The sequence below is a fragment of the Fonsecaea multimorphosa genome (genome assembly GCF_000836435.1).
Source record: "Fonsecaea multimorphosa CBS 102226 unplaced genomic scaffold supercont1.29, whole genome shotgun sequence".
Lineage (NCBI taxonomy): Eukaryota > Fungi > Ascomycota > Eurotiomycetes > Chaetothyriales > Herpotrichiellaceae > Fonsecaea > Fonsecaea multimorphosa.
Window position 1 is genome coordinate 186,998 of NW_015971663.1, and position 16,702 is coordinate 203,699.

Sequence of the window (16,702 nt, forward strand, 5' to 3'; positions counted from 1 at the left end):
CACAGAGAGCTTTTCATATCTGGCGCACGCTTTTGCCCTTCATCTCGGGTCTCTCCATCTCCCACTCATCGCGCATGACAGCAAATAAGGTATCACCAACAAGAATGGTCAATCCCAAACTCCAAACCAGTGTGATGGCATAGAAAAAGTTGGCATTCCCCGAGCCGGCATAGATCCACAGATGGTGGAATGCAGGTCCCAATAGGGTCGAATAAAGCAGCACCGATGCTGCTATGAAGGTGTATCGGGTTACTGCAATGGTCAGTAGAGTACGACGGATTTGTCGAGACACACTCACATGGAAGCACGTGTTGATACATTGGCAGAAATCCAAGGTACAGCGAGACATCCGCGATGCTCGGGTATGGCTTGAAGATCGCAAACAAGCCCAGCAGACTGGTGATGACAAAAAGTGGTTGGTTCTGAAGGCGAAGAGTCATGCCTCCTACATATCCCACCAAGTGCAACCAGAAGACACCAACGAAAAAATCCCGGAAGGAATCGAATATCTCGATGAAGAAGTACCACCACAGACCAACATTCGGTGTCAAATCAGGAACCGTTATCTGGACACCATAGCACGAGGCCAGGAAGTCCCAGAACCCGCTGGTCAAAATGGGCGTTGTGGCTAGGAGGGCAGCGAGTCCGGTGGCATAGGAAAGGATCGGAGCAACGAGAGACGTGGACCGATTGCTCTTATAGATCATGAGCAGGGTGGGTGGAAGAAGTAAAGCCGGATACATTGACAGATAGGTCCCCATCGCAAGCGCAAACATGGCACGGATTGCATTTCCCGACTGAGCGTTCAAGACAGCTTGGATGATGGCGGCAGTGGTAAAGATGCTGGTGCTTCTCCCAAGGCACGACAAGATGGTAAAGGGGTTGAAGAGATAGGCGGCGGCAATTAGAGATCCATCCAATTGGTGAAAGCGAGAGGTGGGGATGCGTAGTCCATCCGCGATGACTTGTAAGGACGCTGCATTCAGGACATCTAGCCCAACGAAGACCAGCGTGGGCGGTAGTATCTCGAAGATGACCAGTAACAGCGGTGCCTGGTGAAAGACGCCGCCGTCGTAAGGTGACAATCCATGTTGATAGAGAAAGAGGCCTTCCTGAAGTCTCTGGAAGCTCGAAATCGGCGTCGATATTTCCACTCTCGTGGTCAGAAGATCGGGGATATCGGGAAAGGCGACAAAAACGACAAGACGCAGCACAATCGCGCCGGCATATATCGCGGCCGTCTTGCGGTCCAGCGATATTGCCATTGTGGTTATAAGTGGCACTCTCTCGTCGACCACATTGACCTTTTGGCTTGTTGGCGCATCAGCTTGTTTGGGCTGTCAAAACATGGGTGAATGGGTGGGAAAAAGGAGGTCGAGGCTGAAGCGAAGCAAGCGAACTTGAAAGGTACAAAGTGGCCGTAGCGTGGATGTGGATCTCGGCAAAACCCCGGAACCGTGTCTCTTTCTCTCTCCACAATCTTCGAACTTTTTTCCTTGTGCGCCTTCAAGTCTCTCAATATCTGCGCTCTGCCCCAGCACCTGCACCTGCGCCGACACTCTTTTCCCTTCTCGCAGGACTTCAAGATGGCCAAACAAAAGAAGAAGGGCCAGTCCGGCCAAGCGAAGAACTATATCACTCGAACTCAAGCTGTGCGCAAACTGCAGATATCCCTCCCCGATTTTCGACGGCTCTGCATTTTCAAGGGCATCTACCCTCGCGAACCTCGAAATATCAAGAAAGCAAGCAAATCCGCCACTCACTCGACTACCTTCTACTACACCAAAGACATTCAATACCTCCTCCACGAACCCTTACTAGCCAAGTTTCGTGAACAAAAGGCCCTTGAGAAGAAAATTGCCAGGTCGCTAGGTCGCAATGAAGTGCAAGATGCTGTTCGGCTGGAGAAGCATGGCATGCCCAAAATAAAATTGGATCATATCGTGCGAGAACGGTACCCCACATTTGTTGATGCCCTACGAGACCTCGACGATGCGCTGTCTTTGCTGTCTCTGTTCGCAAACCTACCGTCGACCACCGAAGTACCTGCCAAAGTCATTTCGCGCTGTCAACGCCTCTGCCACGAGTTTGAACATTACTTGATCGCCACCAATTCCTTACGGAAGTCCTTCTTGTCCATAAAGGGCATCTACTACCAAGCAACAATCCAGGGTCAGGACATAATGTGGTTGGTGCCGTACAAATTTGTGCAGCGGGTGACACAAGATGTGGATTACAGGATTATGGGCACCTTTGTGGAATTCTACTGCACACTTCTGGGCTTCGTCAACTACAGGCTTTACACTTCCATCGGCCTCGTCTACCCACCCAAATTCGACGTGGTGTCCGACGAGCGAGGAGCAGAGCTAGCTGCGTTCACCCTAGAGGGCCGTGGGATTGGTGGAGGAGTTGACCAACAAGATGAGCAGAAAACTTTGACCAATGGTCATGCACAAAATGGGAACACAGAGGCGATCCAGGCCCAAATAGACAAGATTGCCCAAGAAACTCCGGCTCAAGAAGATGTCAAGCAGGATGAGCCAGCCGAGGAGCAAGCGCACACTGACGCCATTGACACTTTTACTCCCGCTGCACCAGAAGGTGATATCCTACCGCAGCCTGACCTGACCGGCGATGAAGCAGCGCACTTGTTCGCGGATTTCACATTTTTCATTTCCCGGGAAGCCCCTCGCCACTCCATCGAGTTCTTACTGAGAGCGTTTGGCTGCAAACGAGTGGGATGGGATGCTGTACTAGGCGAAGGTGCATTTACTCATGATGAAAAAGACCCCAGGATCACACATCAAATTGTGGATAGGCCTGCCCCGTCGCAACCACTTCCCTCGATGCAGGGCCAAGAAGGTCCGAAAGATCAGAGCCTGCAGGCCGTCAAACCGGGGTATATCATGCCTGGCAGAATCTATATCCAACCACAATGGATTTGGGATTGTGTAAACGAGGGCAAGTTACTGCGGACTGATCTATATGCCCCCGGAGAGACGCTCCCTCCTCACTTGAGCCCATGGGTCAAGCCTGTTAGCGGCCAATATGATCCAAGGGCGACGTTAGAAGAGCAGGAGCTCGAAGGCGAGGCTGACGCAGCCGCTATTGTGGAGAGTGAAGATGAGGAAGTACAAGAAGAGACGACACAACATACTGTCCAGGAACAAGAAACAGACGGAGAGGACGACGATAATGACGAAGACGATGAAATAGATGCACATGGCATGGATGTAGCGCCCTCAGATGACGAATCAGAAGAGCAAGATGAAGATGAGGCAGACACTTTTGGCGGCTTCGACGATGCTGTCTCAGAGGAGTCTGAACTAGACGAGGACGCTCAACACCAGAAAGAACTTGAAGCAGAAGCAGCCGGGCGACCTGTCAAGTCGAGTTCGAATGGAGCAGATCAAAAGGTCAAGGCCCTCAAAGCCCGGCAGACGGAACGATCTCGAAAAGAGGAGGAGATTGAACGTCAAAAGATGATGATGAGTAACAAGAAGCGCAAGCTGTACGAGAAGATGCAATACTCCAACAGCAAACGGGATGAGGAGGCCGAGAAATTGCGAAGGAAGCGGAGGAAGCTCGAAAAGGCTGGGAAAAGATGAGGCTGCAGGCCTGACAATGCCCGCATAACACCTGACTATTGTCCTCATTAGCGCGGCGTTATGGTTCTAGACTACAAGACCCAAGAAAATAGGAGTAGAGGCATTAATGAGAGCCCTCGTCTGGTCTGTCCGTCAGCATCATATACAAGCACACGAGGCTGCAATCAAGGGGCCCCGGATCCCAGTAGGTCACGTGCCAAGGAGCATCTCCATAAAAGCGGCGGCACCCGAGCTTCGGAGATCAATTGGAGCTTCACAATAAAACTTCACAACCACCAACTTTGTATTCTACCCTCGTTTTGAACAGCGCCCGGACAGGGCGGCGCAGTCTAGAATGCTGCGGTTAGCAAGGCCTGTTGGCGCCTCTGTGCGCCGGCAATTACTTGCCCAAGCTGCTTTGTCTCAGGTACGTCTGGAAGTTCTTTCGAGGGCAATTGTGAGAGCTCGCACGACTGACATCAATTTACAGAGGAGGGCATTTGCAGAGAGGAAAGACTCGATCTTGAGCTCGGATCCAGCCTTTTTGCCGGGCAGTCAATCTGGTGCCGTTCCGGTCAAGACAGAAGTTCCCCTAGGGCCCGGAGGGCCTGGGAGTCCAGCTCCTCCAACACCCACCCCAACCTCTGCGACACCGTCTTCGCCTTCTTCAAACTCCACCATTCCTCCTCAGAACGTCCCGCTTGCGCCCCCGAGCCCGCCAAAGACCCAGACAGCTCCTCCTACGACTCAATCCTCCGTCAGTCCAGCAGAGCCCCCTCCTCCACCACCGCCTTCCCAGAAACCACCGACGCCTCGGAGAAGGTTCTCCCGATTTCGCCTGCTACTCTACCTGCTTGCTTTGGGTGCCATCTCGTACGGAGGAGCTGTCTTCTATGCGTTGAGGAATGACAATTTCCACGATTTTTTCACTGAATACATCCCCTTTGGAGAGGACGCAGTCCTATACTTTGAGGAGAGGTCTTTCCAGAAGAGATTTCCGCATGCAAAGCACAATGTCACAAGGACTCCTCGACCCGACGCAAGGATGGAGGACGCCAAGGTCACCACGATCCCTCAGAAATCTGGACTCTCGTGGCGAGCCGTCGATGAACCGGAACAAAAGGGAAGCGATGTCACGCAAAAGGGCAAGCACATGAGTGCTTTGGATGCAAACCAAACGGTGACGTCGAAGGATGCTACCGACGCCAAACAGGATCCTCATGGCGCAACACCAAAGGAGAGAAGTGTGTCGGTTGACTCCGCAAAGAAGAGCGCGGCAGCAAAACAGGAGGGGAAACCAACGGAGTCTGCGTCTCCACCGCCGGCTGCGCAAGATACTTCTGCAAAGTCATCCCCTGAGACAAGTCCGGCAGCATCTTCCAGCTCAGCGACGACTGATTCACGACCACCAGCTATCCCACCAGTCACACATATCTCCCCGCTCACAGTGCCCAACGCCGAAGAACCCGTGGTACAAGAACTGGTCAAAATCGTCAATGACCTTATTACTGTTGTCAACTCTGATTCCGCTGATGCCGCCAACAAGTACTCGGCCCCCATGACCAAGGCTAAGGAATCACTCGAGCAGGTCGCCAGCAAGATTACCACGCTGCGTGAAGCAGAACGCAAGGCGGCTGAGGAGAGAATTGCACAAGCACATAGAGAGTTCGACGAGGGAGCCAAACAACTCCTGAAGAGGATCGAGACGGCCCAGGCAGAGGATGATGCGCGCTATCGCGAAGAATTCGAGACCGAGCGAGCCCGCCTCGGTCAGCTATATGAGGAGAAGGTGAAGACCGAGGTTCAACGGAGCACCGAGCTCGCGGAGCAGAGACTCAAGAACGAACTCGCCGAGCAAGCAATCCAGCTGAAGCGTGACTTTGTTGCACAAATCAAAGACCTGGTGGAGTCCGAGCGAGAAGGAAGATTAAGCAAGCTTTCTGATCTCAGCACCAACGTCGACAATTTGACGGAACTCACATCGAACTGGAACGGCGTGATCGATTCCAACCTTGCGACCCAGAAGTTGCAGGTGGCTGTGGACGCCGTCCGGTCAGCGCTTGATGCAAGCGCAGCCTCGGATGCGAAACCTCGCGCGTTTGTCCGGGAATTGGCCGCTCTCAAACTCTGCGCCGACGGTGATCCTATCGTCGATGCGGCCATTGCGTCCATCAACCCTGCCTCATACCAGAAGGGCATACCCTCCCAGCCGCAATTGATCGACAGGTTCCGACGCGTCGCGCACGAAGTAAGGAAGGCATCCCTCCTCCCGGAGAACGCGGGGATCGCATCGCACGCCGCATCATTAGTCCTCTCGAACGTGCTCTTCAAGAAGCACGGACAACCCACCGGCGACGATGTGGAGAGCATCCTCACCCGAACGGAGACGATGTTGGAAGAAGGAGACCTCGACGGCGCGGCACGGGAGATGAACTCTCTTCAGGGGTGGGCCAAGGTCTTGAGCAGGGATTGGTTGGGAGATGTGAGGAAGGTGCTGGAGGTGAGACAGGCGCTGGATGTCATCGAGACGGAAGCCCGTCTGCAGTGCTTGAGGGTTGGATGATTGTTGATTGATCGACGTCCCTGCAAGGATGACAGACACCAGGATGGGCTGGGTCGGGTAAGGGGATGGAACGGCACGAAAAGAATTTCCAGTGAGTAGGAGGAGGAGGCGGGTTCGTGTATACATATTGTATTTCGCAGCCACAACAACATGCAACCAATGGCCCCTTAACTGTACCGAGTACCTTACATATCCATCCGCCATCTCGTCGTCTGCTAGAGGGTTTCCCTTTCCAAAGGAGGTACTCGTCCTCCTCGACGGATAATCATCGCATCGAGCAGTGTACCTACCGCGGGACTGCCTTCTCGGACTGTGCCTGGCTGTCCGTAGTGTCGTTCTTGTTATCCTCGTTCGTGCATGGATGCTTCTTTCCTCCCGTCCTCTCCTCTTCACAGAATGGGTGTTGATTCAGCGCGTGAATGAAACGGATATTACTGAGGGTATAGTTAGACGATGTGAACAGCCTCTCTTATAATGTCTCAGCACGAAGTAGCAAGTACGTACCCCAAATGAAACGCTCAAAAATAATATAACGCTTTTTAGCCTCCGTCAATTCCGTTGATTATAAAAGCTATGCAAAATAAAAGAATGCTGTAGCGTGTGTGAGAGCCAGAAAAGAAAAAATGTCCCCAGTGTCCAACAACTAACTAATATGGTGTTCATGAGTCATGTCGCTCCCAGCGTATGAGCCCACAGGCCGTGATAGATCCGTCAACGTCACGACCAGGACAAACACATTGCAATCAGTCCCGGAACGCCTCGCTAGTTTCAACCAAATAGAAGCATTATCCAACGACAAGACCCGGACAGAGCTCCTTGCGTCCCGCATCTCGGACGTCTCGTCGGTTGATCAACAGCAAACTCACATGCTCACTCAAAGGGCGGATTGCCTGCACGTTTCGGTGTGGCTGGTTTGGAAGAGACCGGCTGATCAATCAATCCAAAGCAACCATCTCGTTCCCTTAATCACGCACCTGCCCATTCCCAAAGCAAATCTGACCACGGAAACAACAGCCCAGATCAGCCAAAGTAGCCCGACAACGGTCCATTCAATGCCTGCAAACCAGAGCTTGCGGAACAACCTGATCGGTCCCCTCCGCTTCCTGCGAAAAGCGACCTCGATGGAGTCGTTGAGTTCTTTGACGGCAAGCGTACTGGTAGTGGAAAGTTTCATGCTCAATTCGCCAGCTGAATCAGCTGTTATTCGTACCTGCGGAGTCATGGTGTTTTCCACTTGATCTTCGAGGATCTGTAGTTGGCTGTGCAGAGCAGGTATGAGCGACGTGGTGAATGAATGTAATTTCTTATTGAAAATCGAGGAGTGACCTTGCAGCGTCTTCATGATGTTCTGTGCTGCAACAACGTGTCGTTCCCGTTTCTTGACACGTAAAGGTTTCACAGCATGTAGGGCCTTGTTCTCCGGGGTGAGGGTATCGAAAAGAAATGGTGGCAGTTCTTCACTGGAGTCTTCTGCCCGACGGGCAATCTCTCGAGCTTTGACAGTTGAAGTGTAGAGGAGGACGTTAGCCCGTTCAATGTCACGCCATGTCACGTCTGCAGGTTCGCCATCTTCTTGACCCAGCTCCGATCCGCCCATCTTCGAAAGGTCGCCGATAGATCTGTTAGGGATGAGGCCGCTCAGCCCAGTCACCGGACCAATGACAGAGTTCAGTTGATCGGACGCATCTCGCGATCTGCTGAGGTCCAAAGCTGCGCCAAAGCCATAGCTCTTCTGCCGACTCACCTCAGTCGGTGTATTGGGTGCCCCAGTATCAAGCTTAGGTAGCGCAGCAAGTCGCGGCGAATGTGAGACCGAGCGACGCTGGGCAGCGAGCCGAGAGATGTGGTCTGTAGAATCACTCCGTATAGCCGCGTCTTCCGGGGCTAGAAACCCCTGCTTTTTCTCTTGACGTTCACGGTCTTTTTGGAAAGGAGAGGTGAAGCTGGGCAGGTTAGGATTGTTGTATCTAGGCCGGTCATTTCCTGAATTACTTGTCTTTGTGACATCAGGTGAGACGTGGTCGCTTTTAGTACTTGAGATGGTGGATGATCTTGAGCGTACAGGGTGCGGAGGTGTTTTAAGAATCGTCCCGTTTTGTTGTTGCTGTTGTTCTGGTTGTTGATGATGAGGGTGATGGTGGGGACGATGCTGCTGCTGCTCTCTCTCTGAATCCGACCCGTCGTAAGATCGAATACTGCCGTCAGAAGCCGAGCCTCTGTGTTTGTATATGATCGGGAGGTCACGTTTCCAGATAAAGTCTCCAACTCGAGAAACCTCATTTCCGACTATTTCTGCAATGCGGCCTCCTTTAAATATAGCGCGAATCCTCGAATGGTCACTTCCGGCATTCGTAGTTGACCGCGTGCTGACCTTGCTCGCCGTACTGTATCTGTGATCAATGGAGGATTGCGGAGTCATGTCGTCTGGCTCTGTCGAGTTTGTCTGATTTTTGGTCAGCGGGCTGAGAGTCCTGCTCATGGGGCTTTGGCCACGAGAATCCGGTCTGTCAAGCTGTTTTTCCATTTCATGCTCGTGGACCGATTGCACTGGTGGAACATGCGCAAAGTCAGTTGTGCTGGTCTGGCCCTGAGTCTTGTGGGATTTGCGGTGAAAGGGATGTAAGATGGTAGATATGGGTTTTTTAGATGGCGAACTTGGTCTACTTGGAGGCGGGGAAAGGTTGATGGCAATACTCGGCCATTCAACACCATTAGGCGAATTAGGGGCGGTGGTAGTATCGTATTCTTCAGACGGGCGAGGTTGGCGTTCGTGCTCGAGGCTCGACCGGACGGGAACCTGCACGGATCGAGGCCCAGAGGCATCTTGTCTATTCCGTGATCGAGTTAGGGGTGAAGATTTCTTGAAACTGTCCACTCGGAAGAGTTTATTAAGCCCAGTATGATCAACTGACGCTCTTTTCGACGTTGGGGCAGAGGAACCTTGACTAGAGTCACCGTGACCGTGCGCAAATGCGTGGGACGACTGCTTCGACTGGGAGTGACTTCCACGTTTCTCCAGACCATTGTTGACAGAAATTTCGAGCCTCTTCCGCCGAAGTCGTTTACGACCGCGTTCAGTCCCTGCATCATCCGAAGACATCGAGGCCGAATAGTCTGAATCGCTACTGTCATGAAACAGCTTCTTGCGTATCCGAGAGCGTTCCCTGGAGCTGCTGCCACTCTTGCCATGGATAGAGTCTCTGATCATATCTCTGCGGCGGCCATGATGTCCAGTCTTTTGTGCATGATGAGCTGATTTAAAAGTGGGCAGCTCGGGCAGAGCTGATGAAGGTGTTTCTTGGAATGAATCATCAGGAGACTCTGGAGGTGGAGACGATTGCTGCAATCTATTTGGAATATCGACGGGTGCTTGGTTGCGCCAACCCGAGAAGGTGAAATGAGTATGTTGCGGATAGATTAAATTGTTGTCTCGGTCTTGGATTTTGGTCTTGTTCAAACCTTGCTCCAACCAATATGCATCGGCTATCAAATCGGCTGGATGAGTGACCCAGTCAGAGCGTGGGCGAATGGGCTTGGGATGAAGTTGGTCTGGTACACGAGGGAGCACTGTACTCTTTGGCTCGTCTGGCGAATCGTCGGTATCTTCACGATCAGTTTCCGCACTTCGTAGGTCCAGTGGAGGTAGCCGGACACACTCCAAAGAATCATGCTGAGTCTCTGGGTGGCTTGACACAACGGCGTCAACCCAGATTCTGACCTTCTGGACATCGTGCCATCCCTCAGCCTCGCTATTGATCGCCGTCTTTTCCCAGATGCGGAGCTTGCGATTTCGGACATATTGCAAAGGATTGTATGCCTTTTGCATTGCTTCCGGCTCAGAAAGTCGAACGTGAGCACCTGGTTTTCGTATTGGAGGTAGATGTTGGAGAAGGCGTCGATGCTCGTGCGCGAGTTCAAAATACACTTTTGCTTTTTCAACTCGGGCGGCGGTGGCCGGCGAGAGCTGGTCCACGAAATCAGGATCGACGTCGAGATTAGGGGCGACTTCGGTAACAGATACGTCAACAGATGGCGAAGTCGTTGGCCCGTTCGAGTCCCCATGTTTGGTTGAAGGTTTCCGCTTGGGAGATCCACTCTGCGATGACTGACGATTCGTTGCTAGAAAGGGTGCGATGCTTCGTCTCCGGACGGTATTGCTTGGATTTATGGTTGACGCCGCAGAAACAACACGACGGTCACCCTGTTCGGTCGAGACATATCTCCTGCCCGAAGCGAGACGCCTTCGACCTTCACTTAGACTCAAAGCCATATTGACGATCTGTGCAGGATCATTATCAAAGCCGACCTTGGCAACAGGTGTTCTTTGCGCTTCGATATCACGCGAGGCCGATGCAGGAATGCCCGTAGACTGAGAGCCATTGTGCGATGAAGATAGAGACCGTCGAACGTCAGTGCCAGGGACAAGCTGATCCGAGCCAGCATAGTTATGGACGACGGGATCTCGTTTGACCTCGCTCGCCAATGGAGAACTTTTGAAGGACGAGCTGGAGTGGCCATTAGTTTTGTGCCTTCTCTTTACCAGCGTTAATTCGGAGTCGGCGCTGTCCCGCAAGCCTTCAGAATCTTTTCGAGCAGGAGGAGCGGGCGACGCGCGAGATCGTCGTTTGGAGTTTGACACGGGCTCGAGAAGGAAACCACCAGAACGTCGAGAGACATTGTGCCGGGGAGCGTCGTTTTCTTTTCCCTTTTCCTTGTCCTTGTCCTTCTCCTTGTCCTTCTCTTTGCTCTTGGAGTCCTCGTCGCTTTGAACATTGCTGCCGCCAAAAGAAAGACGCTCTAGCAATCGGGAAGGTTGAGGGTCGGGGTTGCGACTTCTACTCCGACGACTGGTAGAACCTGAAGCAGTCGACTCGGTCCTTGGACCTCGACCCTCTCGCTCGTTGGACGCTTCGCGGACAGAGTGAAAGGTAGGCAGCGAGAGGTGATTGAGATCCGGGTGTTCAGGTCCTCCGACATCGTCGCTGGCAGCTCGGCCATTTGGAGGTGTGGAAGTCGACATTCAGTTCACCTGCCCATAGAGCGCAGGTGCACTGGAGGGACTATCGCAGCTTCCTGCGCGCAAGGGTCAACGGGATCATTGCAGCTGCAATAGGATCCAAACAACGAGGCGGCAATGGCTCAGGCAGAGTAGAGGTATAGGGAGTCTTGGTGCCCGAAGTGTGAGTGCTGGAACCGCAGAGGAAGGAGTGCGAGTTGCTTTCAGTGCGGCTGCAATGACGGATCGCCGCGTCGGCAAAAGATTCTTGATGGTGGTGGTGGTGGTGGTCGGTCACTGGGCCAGAACTACCTCTGAGTAGTAAGGTCTCAAGAATCAATTAACTGGAAGTAGAAATTCATCCTCAAAACTCAGTCGATAGTCTCAGCCAGCGGTGATGCCATGATCCAAGCCACTACGGCAGTGGTGACTGGTCACTGGTCAATGGTCAGTGGTTACTGGGAGGTGGCGTGGTGGGTATCGGCTGAGGGCGGACGGGTGCGCGGAGGGCTCTTGGGCTGCTGTTTGCAGGCAATGGGAAGAAAGCATTTAATGGGAGTCCACTGCCTACGAAGCAATTGAAGCTAAAGTGCTGGCGCCAGTTGGCTAATTTGTACCTCCTCGTTATTGACTGCAATGAAAAGGACAATGTCTCTACTTACCTGGTAGGCAGGTATCTATGTAACACCAAAGATCTCTATATGGCCACACCACAGACACCCCTATACAACACAACTAGGCTGCCACATTCAATGCCACCTAAAAAGAAAAGAGAGTCTTTCTGGATCTCGCGTCATCCAAATCCTGCATCTGGTGCATCTGACCATGGTGGAGAAGATGATCTCCAGGGCACCTCAGCTCCCTCTGCCTGCTTAACCCCTGTCAGCACCGCCACCTACTCCTCTACAAGGATCTCGTCTAGTCGCCTCCCAACAGTCGCAGTATCGCCAGTCGTACCTGTTCACTCGTCTGAATTCTATTATGCCCTCCATGTCGGATTCTTTCCCAACGCAGATGCTTTCTGCCATCTATGCTCCTCCATTCCTCTCGGTCAAGGTTGCGATCAAAATCGATCTTGCCGTTGGTGGCAGCCTCCAACATGCAGTCCCAGTTGGCCCGTCCCTCTTGCCACGGAATTTCGTAGTCATTGCGAGCGTGTAGCATAGTAAGATGAAGTTGAACTTCTGGCGTCTTTACGAGCTCCACTAACCTGGAGCTCGCGTCCCATTTGTCTTGAATCTTGGAGCGCAACCATTCTTGCAGTCGAGGATATGCCATCAACGGGGACAAAACTGGAGGGGTGAGGCCCTTGAATGAGTAGGACTCGAGTAAGTTGGGCAATGAGGTGAAGCTGGCGATCAAAATCAAGCCCTTGAACGGTGCTCTGCCGAGTTTTACCACCCACTCGTAATAGAAGGCAGTCGAAATAAACGTGCCCATGGACTGTCCCACCAAGACCACACGCGCTGGGTCCACATACTGGTGCCCTGCGTTGCGTCGAGTTTGGCCGTCGTCGGACTCCCCGGTTAAAGTAGACAGTACCGATACTGCATCCTGAATCACGCCCTGCTCGGTGGGACTGCCAGTGCTCAGGCCGAATCCGCGGTAGTCGAAAGCTATAACGTGGACAGGTTTTTCCGGCGTCGACACACCCAGTATCTGCTGGTATGCCGAAGGGCGGTAGTTGGAGGCGAGGTGTGCAGCATTTCCATGGAAGGCTACCACGACGGTAGCTGTGGGATCATTGAGAAGCAGTTGAAGGCCAACGCTTTTGGAAGCAACATCAAAAGGCTTCAGGCCAAAATCTGTTTGCTCAGTCAAGGCTTTCTCGTGCTTGTAGTAAAGATGTGTCGGCAGGATGTGCCACGCAAACAGAGTCACATTGTCCGGAGTATTGACGGTAAATGGTTGGATTTGATGCTGGAGGAAGCCAAACTGCTCAGTATTGTTCAGATCTTGGAAATACGTAGGATTGATATTGTGGACATAGGTGGCATTGCGCTGGACAACCGGCAAGGTCAAAGCACCAATGGCCAGCGCATAGATCAATCCACATCCAGCCAGGGCCCAGAAGGCTTTGCGGAAGAGGTTGTCGAAAGCCATCACGACACCAAGCTCAGATTTTAGCTGCTGTTGGCTGTCCGTGAGAACAAAGACAGTCTTGATAAGACGGGTCAATTTCACAGATCCATGGTGGAAGGTCGGTCGCGGAGAAAGGCGGAATATCACCTGTAAGGCTTGGATATGCACAAGTAGCTAGCTAAGTGAGAGTTATTGGAACTTGGTGTGATCAACTGACGACAGAGAATGGTTGCTAGACACACAGTCCCTCGTCCTAGTAACCTTGAATACGAGATACTGTCTCGCTGTCCCTCACTGTGGTCGCCGAGGCTGCGCCTAAGCCTGCGGCACGGTGTGACGATGATCCGGCCAACCTTCCATAGATTCACTTGAAGCCTGCATTGCGGCGAAATTGACAACAACTACTGCGCTCACCTCTTCACACACACGGTGGGAGGTTGTCCCCAACTCGATCATGGCCGAGGTGACTCCTCAGAAAAGGGTTCTACCTGCCCGCGACAGACGAGATCCTGCATCGAAACGAAGAGCGTCCTCACCCGCGCAACCTGCTGTACCTGCGTCCACATCCACATCCACTCCCGCTGCGCGCAAGCAAACCTCCGCTGTCTCCTCAGAACCTCGCCAGAAGCGCCCTTACAAGAAACGGGTCAGTGTGGTCAGAGTTCAAACTCCAATCTCGCTCTCGCGCTCTTCCCCGTCGATATCTGTTGGCGAAGATGTCTTGCCCACCCGGATTGTTGCCAACCAGCCGCTACCCACGACCAAACAGAAACAACCTTCCGACCTGTCTGTGCAGGAATATCAGTCCATTGCCGAGAGTGCGATCCTTGCCGCATCTCTACACCGCTCTCGTATGCAGTGGCTATATCATGGCATCTTCGAAAAGTACTGGGTCAAACCCGTCAAGAGAAAGGGTGTTATCGAGGCTCCTCCCAACAACCCTGATGCAAAATCAATGCAAAGGCTGGGTGCTGCGACTTTGACAATCGAGCCCCATACCTTTGATGTAATTTTCTACACGGTTCGCGATCCAACAGCTCCTTCATCGTACCAACGCCATGCAAATCAACATAGCGTGAAGCACATGGCTGCTCCGCCGCCACCTCCTCCCGCATACACTGTTTATCCGCCTGCTGGCCCGTACCATCTTGCTCAACCGTTGCAACCGCCTCCATCTGCAATACCATCACCGTCGGCATCAGCTACACCCCGGGCTTCCCACCCTCCGGCACCTATTAGAGATGCGCCCCCCTCAACAGCTCCTTCCCCCGCTCAAATCGGACCTCCTCCGAACCAGATCAAATCCGAAAAAGATTCAGGACCCAGTCCTGCTACGTTTCCTTCCAAGAGTCCTCCGATGCAGCCCTCACATGAACAGCCTCAGACGCCGCGTCCGGAGTCGAGGCCCAACCCACCTCCAGGCCCGAGGGGAAGCACAACAGATCCAGTCATCCAAATGTTGGCCGCACGAGCGGCGTCTGATCCTCAGTTGAAGGAGTTGATGAAAATTGTGGCAACTTCAAGGGCATCACCTGAGCAGTTAAAAGAGTTCCAAGCTCATATCGACGAATTCAACGAGGTGATCCGCCGACAGGAAGCAGAACGGGTTGCGAAAAGCGAATCACGGCCACCAAGCCAGCAGCCACCGTCAACGCGAACGGTTGTGGAAACCTCGACACAGTCGCCCCTCGAGTCTAAACCTCCTGTCGCGAGTCCTGTCCCTCCAGGACCGCCGTCAAATCCGTCCCCTGTTGCAGCCTCTGGGCGATCATCGACGTTCGATCCTTCACAACCACAGCCACGTCAGCATCCAAGCCCTGCTCCCCCTGGTCCTCCTCCTGCAGGTCCACCAGTCGGACCAGGGGTATTACCAGGAGTGATGCACACGTTCCCACATCCGCCTCCACCAAATGGGCGTGGAGGTCCAATGGGAAGTTACATTGGGTATCATCCTCAACCCCCGCCGCCGCCCCCAGCTCGACCAGAGCCCTTCATCAAGCACATTGTGATGGAAATTACAAGCGTACCGTCTGGTAACCAGGCTGCCTGTCCGGATAGATGGCTCTTTCCCGAACATGCGGTGTTGGAAATCCGCCCAGGAGGATTGGAGATGCTTTGCTCGTTCTTGGTTGAACGCAAGGGGTCGCAGATGATGGCTGGGAGCGAGCCTGCAGGGGAAAATGGCGAAATGGACGGCAAATGGCAAGCAGAGCAAGAGTATTATCAGCCAGTGACGATGAGCATCAAGGCCCTGAATCACCGGACGATTGAGACGATCGCCAAAGCAGCAAAGATACTGCCGGTGGTGCAGGAACACATGAAGGCAGTGATGAGCAAAAAGCAACGGGCCCCGGTGGAATATCTGGTGCACCAGCTACCACGCGAAAGGAGCCATGTGGGTGTAGAGGGCGCCGAGACTGGGTTTGTGGACAGCGGCGTGGAGCTTGGCAGTGATTCAGCATCCGAAGACGACGAATTGAAGGATGTGTACGGAATATGAAGGGCCGAGTCAGTAGACGAGATGACTGGGGGGTCCGAGACTAGGGCGATACCCGGTAACAAGGACTTTGATAGCTACTTGTACGTCAAGGCTAGAGCGGCACATGTACTGCTACCCGACGGGAGCGTGGTGGTCCAGTGCTGGGGCGATGGATTCAAAGCAGTCACTAAGATCAGACCACGACAGAAGCGGGCTCTGAATACTGCCACCCAACTGCAGCAGAGGTACCTACCTACCTAGGTACCTAGGTAAGTATCTAGTAGTACTCGGGGCTGTACCTCCTACCTAGGTACTTACTACCGGTATTTGGTTGTGTATATCCATGACATGTGCGGGCATCTGACGACACGTGACCGCTGCTCCGACTCGTCCGAAAGTGGCTGTCTGTTTTCACACAGTCTTGGGCCATCGCTGCTCAACAACTCAACAACTCAACAACCCCGACAAGTTTTCTTCCACGTTCTTAGAAAAGTCAAAAGAAAGAAAGACACACAGAAATTGCTAGGCCTCACAAGGGCCACTTCGGAAAAAGAACCGAGCATTTTCTTCCCTCCACAAATCCAAGATCCACGCTCCACGCTCCACGCCTCACGCTCCAACGCTCAGACTCGAAACAAAAAGCCCTTGCCCTCTCACCCCCGGCACCCCGCCCTCCATCTGCTCAGGCAAACAATACCGCTTCGGGAGACCCTTAGGGCGCTGTGGCCCTCTGGCCTTGTGGGACGGAATTGACAGCCGTGAGCTGAAGCTGCGAGAATAATATGTCATGGGGCGTTGAATGATACCGAGTAGGTAGTGGCGCTGGCAGTTTGTGTCCCCCAGAAACTCTCACTACATCTCCATCCGAGTCCAGCAAGGGGCCTTGTATCGCCCCCTTCAAGCCCCTGGGTCGAACCAACCACAAGGCCTTGATACTAAACTCTGGGTCCCATCAAGCTCTGTGGCGCACGTCTGGCTGTCCCGGCCCTCTATCC

At 53.2% G+C, this 16,702-nt stretch overlaps 6 protein-coding genes across 6 annotated transcripts; 3 read left to right on the forward strand and 3 right to left on the reverse strand.

The window, feature by feature from the left end:
- Positions 1-13: 13 nt before the first annotated feature.
- Z520_10308 (uncharacterized protein) lies at positions 14-1,265 on the reverse strand (the record flags this gene model as incomplete). The annotated part of the gene is made up of 2 exons (XM_016780801.1): positions 14-252; positions 299-1,265. The coding sequence occupies 2 exons, from the start codon at positions 1,263-1,265 to the stop codon at positions 14-16; spliced, it is 1,206 nt and encodes a 401-aa protein (XP_016628094.1).
- A 321-nt stretch (positions 1,266-1,586) lies between these two features.
- Positions 1,587-3,608, forward strand: Z520_10309 (uncharacterized protein; the record flags this gene model as incomplete). Its single annotated transcript, XM_016780802.1, has 1 exon — positions 1,587-3,608. The coding sequence occupies one exon, from the start codon at positions 1,587-1,589 to the stop codon at positions 3,606-3,608; it is 2,022 nt and encodes a 673-aa protein (XP_016628095.1).
- Positions 3,609-3,942: 334 nt separating this feature from the next.
- Z520_10310 (uncharacterized protein) lies at positions 3,943-6,150 on the forward strand (the record flags this gene model as incomplete). The annotated part of the gene is made up of 2 exons (XM_016780803.1): positions 3,943-4,014; positions 4,078-6,150. 2 exons carry the CDS (start codon positions 3,943-3,945, stop codon positions 6,148-6,150), a joined length of 2,145 nt encoding a protein of 714 aa, XP_016628096.1.
- Positions 6,151-7,081: 931 nt separating this feature from the next.
- Z520_10311 (uncharacterized protein) lies at positions 7,082-11,170 on the reverse strand (the record flags this gene model as incomplete). The annotated part of the gene is made up of 1 exon (XM_016780804.1): positions 7,082-11,170. The coding sequence occupies one exon, from the start codon at positions 11,168-11,170 to the stop codon at positions 7,082-7,084; it is 4,089 nt and encodes a 1,362-aa protein (XP_016628097.1).
- Positions 11,171-12,064: 894 nt separating this feature from the next.
- Positions 12,065-13,249, reverse strand: Z520_10312 (uncharacterized protein; the record flags this gene model as incomplete). The annotated part of the gene is made up of 1 exon (XM_016780805.1): positions 12,065-13,249. One exon carries the CDS (start codon positions 13,247-13,249, stop codon positions 12,065-12,067), a length of 1,185 nt encoding a protein of 394 aa, XP_016628098.1.
- A 433-nt stretch (positions 13,250-13,682) lies between these two features.
- Positions 13,683-15,728, forward strand: Z520_10313 (uncharacterized protein; the record flags this gene model as incomplete). Its single annotated transcript, XM_016780806.1, has 1 exon — positions 13,683-15,728. The coding sequence occupies one exon, from the start codon at positions 13,683-13,685 to the stop codon at positions 15,726-15,728; it is 2,046 nt and encodes a 681-aa protein (XP_016628099.1).
- Positions 15,729-16,702: the final 974 nt, after the last annotated feature.